The sequence below is a fragment of the Oncorhynchus nerka genome, linkage group LG4 (genome assembly GCF_034236695.1).
Source record: "Oncorhynchus nerka isolate Pitt River linkage group LG4, Oner_Uvic_2.0, whole genome shotgun sequence".
NCBI classification, from domain to species: domain Eukaryota; kingdom Metazoa; phylum Chordata; class Actinopteri; order Salmoniformes; family Salmonidae; genus Oncorhynchus; species Oncorhynchus nerka.
In genome coordinates, this window is record NC_088399.1 from 54,107,279 (window position 1) to 54,121,775 (window position 14,497).

The following is a 14,497-nucleotide window of genomic DNA, read 5'->3' on the forward strand; positions in this document are numbered from 1 at the left end:
CAGCACCCACTGCCGCATATTTTGCCCTCAGTGCATCATTGCATTGGAGGTCAATCAACTCCATTTGGAGGTTTGGTGGTGAGCTTTCCACGTCAACAGCAAATGGGTTACCGAGCAGTTCCAACCTGCTTTTTTGTGCTTCAAAGTCAGCAAATCGGCGTCGAAAGTCAGCGGCAAGCATACCTATTTTATCAGCCAACTGTGTGCTCGGGAACGCACTGGTAGAGAGCTTCTCTTTCATGGTCTGGCAGCTGGGAAAGTGGCTCAAATTTTCTTTCCGCATCTGCGTCTCCCACAGAGTCAGTTTGGTTTTAAATGCCTTCACTGTACTGTACATATCAGAGATGACACGATCCCGACCCTGCAGCTGCAAGTTTATTGCATTCAGATGACTCGTAATGTCACACAGAAAAGCCATTTCACACAGAAACATTTCGTCTCGGAGTTGTGTTGTGTCTTTCCCTTTGCTGTCCAAGAACAGACAAATCTCCTCACGAAGCTCGAAACATCTTTGAAGCACCTTTCCCTGGCTTAGCCATCGCACCTCTGTGTGATAAGGCAAATCACCATGCTCCGTTTCTAACTCCGTCAGAAATGCCTTGAACTGGCGGTGATTCAAACCTTTGGCTCTGATAAAGTTAACTGTGCGCGTGATGATGCTCATTACATGCTCCATTTTCAAGGCTTTACCGCACAACGCTTCCTGGTGTATGATACAATGATAAGCTGTCAGCTCACCTGTCGCGTTTTCCTCTTGCATCTTTTCCCGTATCTTCGCCACCAGTCCGCTCCTGTGTCCACACATCGCAGGTGCTCCGTCGGTTGTCAAACCCACGAGTTTTTCCCAAGGCAGCTCCATCTCATTTACACATCTTGACACCTCTTCATACAAATCATGCCCCGTAGTTGTGCCATGCATAGGACGTAAAGCCAAAAACTCCTCTGTCACGCTTAGGTTGGAGTCCACTCCGCGGATGAAAATTGACAACTGGGCAATGTCAGAAATGTCGGTGCTCTCATCCACAGCCAAGGAATATGCAATAAAATCTTTTCCCTTTTTCACAAGCTGCTCTTTTAGATTGATGGACAACTGGTCTACTCTCTCGGCAATGGTGTTTCTGCTCAGACTCACATTTAAAAAGAGTTGCCTTTTTCTGGGCAAACTTCGTCACAAACTTTAATCATGCAGTTTTTGATGAAATCCCCTCCGTAAATGGCCGGGCTGATTTAGCGATCTCTTCTGCCAAAATAAAACTGGCCTTGACAGCAGCCTGGCCTTGTGATTTGGCTTTTTTGAACAGAGCCTGTCGAGATTTGAGGCCTCGTTTTAATTCCTCTGCCTTTTGTAGCCTTTGTTCCATGTCCATATTCTTGTTTTTGTCCGCGTGTTTCGTTTCATAATGTCGTCTCAGATTATACTCTTTCAGTACCGCCACACTTTCTCCACACAGAAGACACACAGGTTTTCCAGCTACCTTCGTGAACATATACTCCGACTCCCACCTTGTTTGAAACCCCCGGTTCTCAGTATCCACCTTCCGTTTTGCCATTTTTGATGGGTATCTGAAAGTTAATTTTACTGTGATGCTGACGACTGCTGTGCCAATAAATATTGAAATGAAGCAGCCTACTGCTCGGTGCGTCACCTTTGCATTGTGGGAAATGTAGTATTGGTGCGTGTAAAAGATCTGCGGGCTGCCGGCTTGCTGCGGGCCGGTTCTAATAATAAATCAAGATCATCCCAGGGGCCGTAAAAAACCTTCTTGCGGGCCGGATGTGGCCCGCGGGCCTTGACTCTGACATATGTGTTCTAGCTCATCAAAATGCTATTTTTTTTCTGGAAAAAAGTCAATGATGCACCATGCAGAGTTCTACAGAGCAACAATCACATAGTTTAGTTTTATTTGATACTGCTGGTCCTCCAAACCAACTGTGTAAGAACACAGCCCTGCCCACTCCACTTCCTTGGATGACTACAGAGCAGTGATGTCCAATCCTGGTAAATTTAGACGGTCCTTGAGGGTTTCCTTCAATCCAGGTCTTTTGAATGAGGTACTGTATTCAACCAAATTATATCAATATTGTTTTATATAGAAATGAGAAAGGGAAACTTGCAGAATGACTGCCCCAACCAAGACCGGGCACCACTATGTTTAGCTGACTAAATTGAAGAAAAAAGACTGGTATTTACGAGCCACATGATAGAAAAATAAAGTTTCTAAAAAATAAAATAAGACATTCACATCCAAAATGATGAAAATGTATTTTTCCTGTTTTATTTACTTAATATTTATATATAAAAAAAAAAAATTTTTAAACATGAAACAAAAAGACTAACAAGTGAGGATCTGAAAGGGGAGGGGGGAAGCCATTGAACAAACAAGGACTACAGTACTTGTTTTTTTTTATATATGTACAAGACAAGTTAAGCCATTTAAATATATTTTAACGCACAGTACAAAAAGAAAATCAGACAAAACCATAGTACAATTTTGTCCATCAGTAATCATTGCTGCAGTTTTCCTAATATATTGGTGGGGGTGGGGGGGGGGGGTTAGAAAAATAACTTAACTTCAACACATAAGTAGGTAAGGGTGTGCCCCTGGCCTCTAGTACGACATCATTTTGTACTCCAGCTGTCTTGCAGAATAAGCAACAATCTACATATGTTACATTTTTAATCAGGAGTAAAGCTATTTTACAACATAGGAAACATGGGAAATCATTTTACATGGTATGAGTGTGTAACTCACTGCGTTTGGGACTAACGAGAGGACCGGTACACAACCAAGGCCCACCAGTGTACACACAAAAACACTCCGCACATGTGCATACACACATATATAACGGTAAAAAATACACTTCACGATTCCTCTGCCAATTTAGAAAATCCATTCTTAAAACTAAAATGTTGTACAAATTCAATGGGAAACAAAGGAAAAAGTTCATCTGTCTGGGTTTATGGTGGGAAGGTTACATTTCGCCCAAGTATAAGGGGGAGAGGGTGAGAATATAAAACCAGCCTGTCTCCCGCCTTCAACATTTTCTTTGTTCCTCCCATCAGTAAAAAAAACAAAAAAAAACATTTATATTAGAAAACAGCTCTATGTTACATACAACAGAGCGAAAGGGAGGGGGGGGGGGTTGGACATGATATAAATTCCAGACACTCAATACTCTGCTCTTAATGGTCTGTTACTATAACCATTTAACTCCATCCCCCCCTTACAAGACTGCCTCTCAAGCTCAGCAACACCCATGACAGGGGTGAGTACTGCCGGTGTGTCAGACTTTGGGACACATGGGGCCAGGTGTTAGTTGGCCCCCCAGTTGTAGCTGTTGTATGCAGACTTGTTGATCTGGGTTTTCTGTTGAAGTGAAGCATTCTGGCTGCGCTGTCCAGTGCCACTCTGTTAGGAGAGAAAATAGGAAAAGATCATAGGCAAGGTATCCAGTGCTAGCTATTTCTCTCCAAGATACAGTGTGACACATGCACTGTCACACAAACGCAGTCACAACACACACACCGTACCTGTCCGTCCTGCTGCAGATGGTGGTGCAGGATCTGAGAGAGGGGCTGCTGGTGCGGTGCCAGGATGTGCATGAAGGGGGCTGGAGCGTAACCAGCCGCGGCTGGGGGGTTGATGGGACCACCACTGCCCAGGGCCGAGGGCAGGCTGAAGGAAGTTGCAGGTGTGGTTGCATGGAAGCCCTGCTGCTTCTCAAAAGACTGCTGCTGGAGGGTTAAACACAACAACGTTGGTCGCCCTGTCTTTACTAGTGTGCGTTTTTTACATTTGTTTGCGTACATACCTTTTATACAGACACTGGTCATAAACGTCTCAGAACAGATACATTTATTCCAGTGTTTGTACCACTGTAGCATCATTCTCACCTGCTGTGTCTTTGTGTAAACAGACCCTGAAATGTCTGGGACCCCTGTGTTGCTTGACGTGACCGAGACTCCTGCAGAGGAAACAAAGGGGTTCGGACATATTTACCTCACCATGTCTACAGGTCACAACCCCTGCAGGAGAGGTAGGGAAACCCCTGGGCGTCAGATCCACAGAATGGTCCGGGAGTAAGGCAGCAGTTTCCAGATAGAAAGTAATGCAGTCAAATGTACATCACATTCTAATGACTAGTTTTCATCTACATTATTCGTAGCAGTCTATTTACCACCACAAACCGATGCTGGCACTAAGACAGCACCCAACAAGCTGTATAAGGCCATAAGCAAACAAGAAAATGCTCATCCAGAAGCGGTGCTGCTAGTGGCCGGGGACTTTAATGCAGGCAAACTTAAATCAGTTTTAACTCATTTCCACCAGCATGTCACGTGCAACCAGATGAAAAAAACTCCAGACCACCTTTACTCCACACAGACGCATACAAAGCTCTCCCTCGCCCTACATTTGGCAAATCTGACCATAGTTCTATCCCTCCTGATTCCTGCTTACAAGCAAAAACTAAAGCAGGAAGCACCAGTGACTCAATCAATTCGGAAGTGGTCAGATGACGCAGATACTACGCTTCAGGACTGTGTTGCTAGCAGACTGGAATATGTTCCGGGATTCATCCAATGGCATTGAGGAGTATACCACCTCAGTCAACGGCTTCATCAATAAGTGCATCGTCCCCACAGTAACCGTACGTACATTTCCCAACCAGAAGCCATGGATTACAGGCAACATCCACTCCGAGCTAAAGGCTAGAGCTGCCACTTTCAAGGAGCGGGACACTAATCCGGACACTTATAAGAAATCCCGCTATGCCCTCCGACAAACAATCAGGCATCAATACAGGACTAAGATTGAATCCTACTACACCGGCTCTGACACTCGTCAGATGTGGCAGGGCTTGAAAAATATTACGGACTACAAAGCGAAACTCAGCCGCGAGCTGCCCAGTGCCTCGAAGCAAGCATGCATGAGAGCACCAGCTGTTCCGGACAACTGTGTGATCACGCTCTCGGTAGCCGATGTGACCTTTAAACAGGTCAACATTCACAAAGCCGCGGAGCCAGATGGATTGCTCGGACGTGTGCTCACAGAGAAACAAAAAGGCTTGTACATGATTTGCTCCTATACCATTATTTCCCCTACACCACTTTTAAATCAAGATAATGTTTCGAGCCGAGACGGATAGATTGTCAGGTCCCTTACTCCCAAATTGGCATACATTACACTCCTCACCACTCCATCATTATAGCCGATGTGTGGTGAGCATTCTGGCACAAAACGGTGGGTGTGCCAAATGTGTGCTACACATTGGTGGTGGAAGAGGAGTTGCACCCCCCCTTACTATGCAAAGCACTTCGAGCACCGGAAAAGCAACATTATAAATCGAATCAATTATATACACCTTGGATCGAAACATTCTCAGTACAAGGCTGTAAAGGAGCAATACAGCACTTTCTAGAAGATGGTCACTAGATGCTATTCTAAAGTATTAGATGCATCAATGTCGGGGAAGGAGAGCAAAAAGAGCAGTGAAGGAATGACATGAGATGGCGCTGAGGAAAACAGAAAGGATAAAAAAAATCAGTTCCAGTCATCCATGGCAAAGAAGGTCTGACTGCATCTGGTGGCGGCTACGTATTGTTCTAGCACACGACTGTCCCCCTGCACCCTCAGCAGGTCAGTAGAAACCGGAAGCATCTCGTTCAGGAAAAAAAAGAGAGGAGGCGAAGTCTGAAAACCGGAAGCTTTACATTTTTCTTTCGACCATGCTCAGGCATTTCCTTTATGCCTGCTACGTTTGGTATTTATTAGGATCCCTATTAGCCACTGCAAAAGCATCATCTACTCTTCCTGGGATCCACATGAAAAGATACATGGTACAAAACATTATTAGTCAAGGATTGAAATACATTTTAAATGTCACACAGCCTATATATCAGCACATACACACTATCTTGGTTTAATACATAGTACAGTGCAAATTACAATACATAAAATTGCTGTCTCTTCACAGTTCCCTTTGTGCAGTAAGGTGATATTTTATTAGGTTAGTCCCCCTGTATTGCCATAAGAAGATTAAAGACTCTCTCAGGGGACCCAATTTAAATTTTAAGGGACACCACATGATCCCAGACCCCAAGTTTGGGAACCACTCTACTACTAACCTCTCTCCCTGCTTGCTTCAACGATTCCTCTCTCTGTATCTCCTTTGCAACCTGACTCACTACTCTCTATAAAGAAAAGGTATTTTGTTATGAGAACTTAAGAGTAGTCCATCTTTTCATTTATAGCAAGCCTAATTTCAGTCAAATGCTCCTGCTGGAGGTCAGGCTCCGTTTAACGTTAGAAGCTAACTTCATCTTTCTAGATAGCTACCTGGCTAATAGCCAGAGCCCTTGAGCAACCTAGCTAGCTAGACATCTGACTGAAATATCTGCGACTATTTACCGGTTAAACACTCATTCTGAGAGTCACTTTTACTTTGTTTGGGACATGTCTGTTGACACGGCAGTAGTCTAGGGATGTAAAAAAGAAATCCACTGCCAGCACTGTCTCTGCTACTTGCCACTGTAGGTCTGGGCTAAGGTAGTTAGTTTCACCTCTCGTCGTGGGAACAGGCAAATCTGGGGGAGCAGGCGAAAATAACGAGCATACATGACTCATTCAATGTTTCCACTCGTTCGCAGAGGTAGGCACGGTTAGAACTCCAATCAAGAAGACTTCTGTGCATTGATTAATGCTGGGAAAGCAATAATAAGTGGGTAAACAATAATTAACTAAATAAAAAGGTGAGTAAACACTTTCACAAACAAAAAAGGTGCATAAACAGTGTTTACTCTCCACTAAATCCCTGGTTGTGTCTGGCAAAACCCATTCATAAACAATATCCTGCCAGACAGGATTTAATCTACATTTGCCCGGCATTTTAGCTATCGATGTGACGTTTGGTGGCGCCTAAGCAGTCACTTCTTTACCTGCCTGGCTGAGTGGCCGTGTTGGTAGAATGCACGAGCTGTAAAATTCTGTACTCTGCCTGGAAATGAATTTGCAAGACCAATACATTTTTCTAATAGTTTTCAAATCAACGTATTTGATCATTTTCTGTTCTCCTCTCATTTTAATACAAGTACTTTACAAGTACGAACTTGAGAAAATGTGATTTAAGGCATTCCAGTACTTGAATTTTAGAGTGCCAGATTAAAGTACCTTAAGCACTTTGTACAAATCCTGTCAACCACACTCAGGAAATTCACTGTTCATCTACATAAAAAATCAATTCCTTTTTATCTTCTGTAATTGAGAGAATACATTGAGTTTGAGGGACCTTATCACTTTAGAAACATGCTACCTTCACACCCCATAGACTTAGTATCCCCATTTCAGTGCATGGCAGTTCAACAGGCAGGACCTCCATTTTGTCACTCGTTCCCCACCCTTGGGGTGTGTGTACATCCTGTCAACCGCACAGGCCAGCGGGCAGCAAGGTACTTCTGGCACACACTTAAGCAAGCACACCATGGGTGGAAAGCTAGCAGCAGTGTGTGAGGGGAGCATGGACCAGGGCTACTCATCAATTGTTAAATGGTTAGCAGCTACCTAGTTAACCCTCCTTTAGCTTCCCCTCACCGCTTTAGAAATGTAAGAATTGAACATAATTAGCTAGCCTCTATGGTAGCGTTTCCCAAACTTGGTCCTGGAGACCCAAAGAGGAGCACATTTTGGTTTTTGCCCTAGCATTACGCAGCAGATTGAAATAATCAACTCATCAAGCTTTGAATATTTTAATCTGAAATGCTAGAACAAAAACCAATGCTGTCCTATGGCTAAGGTATATGATTGACAGTGTTAATTCTGAGGACATTTGACCCTTCCTACAGCACCTTGGTGCCTAATGATGAGTAGTCCTGGGGGACAGAACAGAGGAGTAACAGAATGAGGCAGACAGAGGGTGACGGTTGACTGCAAAACAGGTGTCCACACTTCTCTGTGGTGTGGATGGTAAGCAGCAATGAGGGAGAGGATGGAGGTGATGACGGAGCGAGGGAGGAAGGGAGGGTTGGTGTGTGGCGGCACTCACCGACTCCAGGCTCGCTGACAGAGCTGGCTTGCTTGCTTTGAGCAGAAGCGGCGGCAGCCACGGCAGTGCCATATCCACCCTTACAGAAATCCCCACTCCCCGAAGCCTGGCCCATATCCTCATAGCCTGCAACAGTCAGACACATAGCCGCAGCCCACAGCGTTAGACACCAAGCAGGGTTAGGATGTGGGTGTTGGGGCGTCAGGCAGGGGGAGGGAGGGAGGGGTGGAGGCAGGAAGCAGTAGGTGGTGTGGATAATAGATGCAGTGTGACCAGGTAGATAGAGGGAGAGAGAAATAGAGGAAGACTAAAGGATAGAGGTGGACAGATGGAGAGAGAGAGAAAGAAACAGGTTTAAGATGACCTCATGGGATGGAGGGTGTAGCCAGAAACCCAACTCCACTTATTGAATGAGCAGAAGCAAGCAATGATAGGCAATAGCAACAGAACACCCACCACCTTACTGCCCGTAATACATGTAGGAGGGCAAAGGAAATATCGACAGTCCACTTCTCCAGTCCAAAACTACTAAAATTAGAACAAATTACTGTACTAACAAAAAGATAACTAGATCTCCTTCCCCATTCAAAAGAATGGTGAGTTGCACAATAATAAAACTACCATTTCCACTCCCATTTTTAGACAAGTCTTCACGCAAACCCTGTAAACATTTTTATAAAAAATTAAAATCACGAGCCTCAAAACTAATAATCTATATTGGGACCAGATAACTCTATTCTTGGGTTACGTGTTGTGCCACAATATTGTTTTAAACGTAGGTTTTAAGACTGATGCCCCACTGAGTGCTGATGAAGATTGTCTAAAGTGCATTACTGTGGCTTAAACACGATGACATTTCTAAAGGCAAATAATTAGTGCAAAAACCTTGTCATCATTTAAATTGCCAGATTGACATTCGATGCAGTAGGACGTTAGCTAGCTATGTAAGATTGAGGGGAGACCTCCAGATTTTAGCTAGCTAACATTAGCATTGCTAGCTACTTCTGACAAACTTTGCTACCTAATAACATTGCCATCTGTCTAAAGTAAATTTGACAACCTGATGGCAAAATGGTTTCCTACTAAATATTATGTGCCTACTTTAGCAATGTCATCGTATTCCCAAACTCCTATAGTGTCATTTAGATGACAGTCATTAGACCCGGTTCCAAGTCATTAGTCCCAGTTCTACTTTTGAACATCAATATTGCTGCAGCATCTGTAGAACATTGATAACAATGCCAACAACGCGATCGAGTGACAGAGATGCAACCCATGAATAGCTGGCCCATATCAGACAGTGCACATGGTTGGTTGGTTAGAATAATTTGTTGGTAACAACGGCAGCAGGCAGTGTCTCCAAGCAACAGAAATCGCTCCATAACAGCTGGTCAACAACATCAGTGGCTGTGACTACACGTGCCTGATTAGAAAGGTTGGAGTTAGTGCCATTTCATCTACTATCCATGTTGAAAAGCGGTTGATGTAGACCGGAAATGTGGGCAATGTCAGCCTTAGCAGGCTTAGGGCACAGGCAAATGTTAATGTATCCAACTTGGTGTAACTGAAATTAGTTGCATTCAAACCCAAAAAACCTTTGAATGTGAGAAGCCTACTAAATATAAAAGTGAATTTTTTTTTTTTAATTTTACCTTTATTTTACTAGGCAAGTCAGTTAAGAACAAATTCTTATTTTCAATGATGGCCTAGGAACAGTGGGTTAACTGCCTGTTCAGGGGCAGAACGACAGATTTTGTACCTTGTCAGCTCGGGGGTTTGAACTTGCAACCTTTCGGTTACTAGTCCAATGCTCTAACCACTAGGCTACCCTGCCGCCCCATGCAGGCAGTGTCGACTAAACTGACTTTCAGTTGCATGCAGTGTTGTTGATAGCCATTCTATCAGTATGTACAGAGTTGAACTGAATGACCCCTGAACAGATGCTGTTCCACAGGGTGTGTTTAGTCTTACCAGTGTTGTAGCCATGGGAACCGTAGGCGCTGGCCTGCTGGAAGGCTGTTGCCGAGGCGTTGACTCCAACGTTCACGCCATGCTGCTTCGACGAGGTAGGAGCAACCTGGAAACACAGACAGGTTAGAGGTGAAACTAATATACTTAGTTGTCTAAAGTATATAACATATCAGCTGCTAACACATGCCATTTAAATTCCTTTTACAGCATACTGGATTCTCTCAATTGAAGCTGCATTAGAGGACATTTTGCCAAAAACAGTTTGCAATATATTTGTGTCCCCCAATTATAAATGAGGACAGTTTGCATGTCATACTACAAAATCAGTCCCTCCAGGATTCCGTGATTGCATAATTCAATGCAAAATCAACCAATCAGCGCATATTATGTGAGAGCTCGTAATTTTGACCAATTACTGCACTGTTACCGTGGAAAATGGCACAATTCAACACGTCAACAACGTGTATTCCCCCGGCCTGTCAGCGTATTCACGTGCGAAGATGGGTGATTGTTGATGGCTGACCGGCAGTACAATGAACCCAAATCAATCTCATTTGCAAACAAAAATAACAGCTAACGACCGTGTAAAACAATTTCCAAATGTTTTTGGACACTAGAGAAAGCCGACAATCAACAGTCACTTCGAATCAGCAAAGAATATGAGAATGTCAGAACAGTTCCCACAGCAGCGGAAGATCACCATGACTGAAGTGGTAGCAGGGAAGACTGGCAAGCGCTGAAAGAATCAAGGTGAGTGGCGTTTAACTCAACATTTTACTCCACTAACCTTGGATTTAGTAGGGTGGTCAGCACTCTGCTCTTCCCAGTCTGTCTATGGAGAGCACTGCTCAAAGCACTGTGTGCAATTTGTCAGCTTTGCCGCTTTAAACTCTGTAAAACTTAATACGGATCACGAAAGCACAATCTTTCTGGATTTTTTAGAAATGGAATAGTACATTTCAACAACAACTCTCTATATTTGTACGTTCTGTTCTTTATCTCCGTTGCGACCGTTTCAGAAAAGAAAAAAAGATCAATCAAGAGTTTTGAAGACAATTTATTAGAAAGAAATCGATCCTCAAATTGAAAGTGATTGATCAGCTTTGAATCTTTGTTTTTTTTGAGAGTGAGAGAGCGTGAATAGGAATGGGAGGTGCATCTTGTGTTGATAGCAAGCCCCAAGCCTGATGGAGAGGAGTGTGTGAGTGTTCAGGAAAATAAACAAAATTGAGCAATTTAGATGTTTCTAATGGTTTTTGTATTATGTATTCAGCTTAAAATCTAATCTAAAACTGAGCACATATGACTTAAATGCTTTATATGAAATTAACGTGAAAAAACATTGCAAAATCTATCACAGAATTTCAGAAAAGCTGCAGCGAAATCAAGCATGTTTGGCCGCAAAAATTACACAAAAAAAAAATCTAAATCCTGGAGGGACTGCAAAATGCATGTGTACATGCATCACGAGAACATACCCTTGATAACTTCATATAATTGAAAAAACATCCAAAATGACAATACCCAGACAAATCATGAGAAACCTCACCGGGAACATGGCAGGGCCGTACTGAAAGGTGTTGGGCAGGCCCGGCACGCCTGTGTAGTAGGGCAGGCTGGTGTAGCTGTAGCCGGGAGGCAGTGCGGGGTTGAGAAAGGGCTGCTGCGTGGTGTGGTGCGTCTGACTCTGGTTCTGCTGCGTCTGCTGAGCCAACGTGGTGGCCGGAGCCGGGGACGACGCGTCACCTCGACCAAACTTTGATAAGTCACCTACCGGAGGGGAACGGGGGAGAGAAATTAAAGGCAAAGAAAAAGGGCAAGTGTGAAAAAAAGTGTGTGAAAGGGGGATGAGTGGGAGAGAGATTAGCAAAAAGTGACAGAATAACTTCCGTTATGTTCAAGCAACAAGTGGGCGATTCTCAGAAATCTACTACACCAGAACAATGGACAATAGCGTTGAAGCAGCGTATCAGTTCCAGTCAGTCACGGCGATGAAGGTCTGACTATCTGGTGGTGGCTGCACATTGTTCTAGCACACCACTGTCCAGTTTCGCCATGGCGACGCAGGACAGGATCAACAGATGTGTTTGTTCCTAACACCAAACCCCTATCTTCACTGTGTTAGCATTCAGTACACAGTCCATAAAATAGGAAAGTAGAGTTAGTTATAGACCATAGATGGGGGATAAAATGGTGCTTACCAGAGTACGGGTTGTTGCTCAAACTGCCATCTCTGCCAGTCAGTGCTGTGTTGGGGGTGGCAAACGGGATGCTGTAGTAATCCTGAGAAGACAGAAGAGGCTCAGTTTTTACTTGTACGGCTTTCATTAACTCGCAACAGAGCACAGTTCCTGGAAAGAAATGAGTTCCAAGAACAGTTTGGCTAGACAGCCAGTTCTTCCCTTCTTTAAAAATCAGTTTGCAGCTGTTGTTACTAGTAAATGCCAGAAGTCATATTTGGCCAACCCAATAAATGGATGGGTTTAGATCCAGATAACTTAGACTCACCAGAGGTATTCTTGTCTGGAGCATCTGTAGGTCATCATAGCCATACACCTGAGGCTGAGAGGCAAAAGGCGGTGAGACAAGACAACAGAAGGAAAATAATGTTTGCAATTCTTCTCCAATTGCAATATACAGTGGCAAGAAAAAGTATGTGAACCCTTTGGCAATACCTGGATTTCTGCATAAATTGGTCATAAAATTTGATCTGTATCTTCATCTAGGTCACAACAATAGACAAACAGTCTGCTTAAACTAATAACACATAAACAATTATACATTTTCATGTCTTTATTGAACACACTGTGTAAACATTCACAGTGCAGGGTGGAAAAGTATGTGAACCCTTGGATTTAATAACTGGTTGACCCTCCTTTGGCAGCAATAACCTCAACTAAACATTTTCTGTAGTTGTGGATCAGACCTGCATAACAGTCAGGAGGAATTTGGGACCATTCTTCTTTTCAGTTCAGCAATATTCTTGGGATGTCTGGTGTGAACTGCTCTCTTGTGGTCATGCCACAGCATCTCAATCGGGTTGAAGTCAGTTCTCTTTTACTGGGCCAATCCAGGAGGCGTATTTTCTTCTGTTGAAGCCATTCTGTTGTTGATTTACTTCTGTGATTTGGGTCATTGTCCTGGTGCATCACCCGACTTCTGTTGAGCTTCCATTGGCGGAGAGATAGCCTAACATTCTCCTGCAAAATAACATGATAAACTTCTGAATTAATTTTTCCGACGATGATAGCAAGCTGTCCAGGCCCTGAGGCAGCAGAGCAGCCCCAAACCGTGATGCTCCCTCCACCATAATTTACAGTTGGGATGAGGTTTTGCTGCTGGTGTGCTGTGTGTTCCTTCCAAACAACTCAACTGTAGTTTCATTTGTCCACAGAATATTTTGCCAGTAACGCTGTGGACCATCTAGGTGCACTTTTGCAAACTTCAGACGTGCAGCAATGTTTTTTTGGACAGCAGTAGCTTTTTCCGTGGGGGAGTCCCATGAACACCATTCTTGTTTAGTGTTTTACGTGTTAACAGAAATGTTAGCATGTTCCAGAGATTTCTGTAAGTCTTTAGCTGACACTAGGATTCTTCTTACACTCATTGAGCATCATGTGCTGTCATCTTTGCAGTATGGCCACTCCTAGGGAGAGTAGCAACAGTGCTGAACTTTCTCAATTTATAGACAATTCGTCTTACGGTGTTCAAGGCTTTTAGAGATATTCTAATAACTCTTTCCAGCTTTATGCAAGTCAACAATTCTTAATTTTGTGTCGTCTGAGATCTCTTTTGTTCGAGGCATGATTCACATCAAGCAATGCTTCTTGTGAATAGCAAACTCAAATTTTGTGTGGTTTTTGTTATAGGGCAAGGCAGCTCTAACCACCATCTCCAATCTAGTCTCATCGATTGGACCCCAGGATAGCTGACTCCAATTAGCTTTTGGAGAAGTCATTAGCCTAGGGGTTCACATACATTTTCCAACCTACACTGTGAATGTTTAAATGATGTATTCAATATAGACAAGAAAAACACAATTTGTGTGTTATTAGTTTAAGCACACTGTTTGTCTATTGTTGTGACTTGATGAAGATCAGATCAAACTTGATGACCAATTTATGCAGAAATCCAGGTAATCCCAAAGGGTTCACATACTTTTTCTTGCCACTATACAATTATGAAGCTCTAAATCGCAAAAAAAAAATCGGAATATTGAACTATATGCCCATATAGGCAGTCAGTCACATTATATAGACTTCATGATTTCCATGACTTAACTTCTTGGATATAGGGGGTGCTATTTTAATTTTTGGATGAAAAATGTTCCCGTTTTAAACAAGATATTTTGTCACAAAGATGCTCGACTATGCATATAATTGACAGCTTTGGAAAGAAAACACTGACGTTTCCAAAACTGCAAAGATATTGTCTGTGAATGCCACAGAACTGATGTTACAGAAAAAACATCCGAAGTTCTTCAAAG

General features: G+C 43.3%; 1 protein-coding gene across 1 annotated transcript in view; it reads right to left on the reverse strand.

The window, feature by feature from the left end:
• Positions 1-2,251: 2,251 nt before the first annotated feature.
• ubap2l (ubiquitin associated protein 2-like) overlaps positions 2,252-14,497 on the reverse strand; it is a 96,090-nt gene continuing 83,844 nt past the window's right edge. The window contains 8 exon segments of the mRNA XM_065017657.1: positions 2,252-3,410; positions 3,533-3,736; positions 3,896-3,966; positions 8,041-8,166; positions 10,012-10,117; positions 11,561-11,781; positions 12,213-12,294; positions 12,520-12,573. Of these exon segments, the coding sequence (XP_064873729.1) occupies positions 3,315-3,410; positions 3,533-3,736; positions 3,896-3,966; positions 8,041-8,166; positions 10,012-10,117; positions 11,561-11,781; positions 12,213-12,294; positions 12,520-12,573 (960 nt within the window). The 3' untranslated portion in view covers positions 2,252-3,314.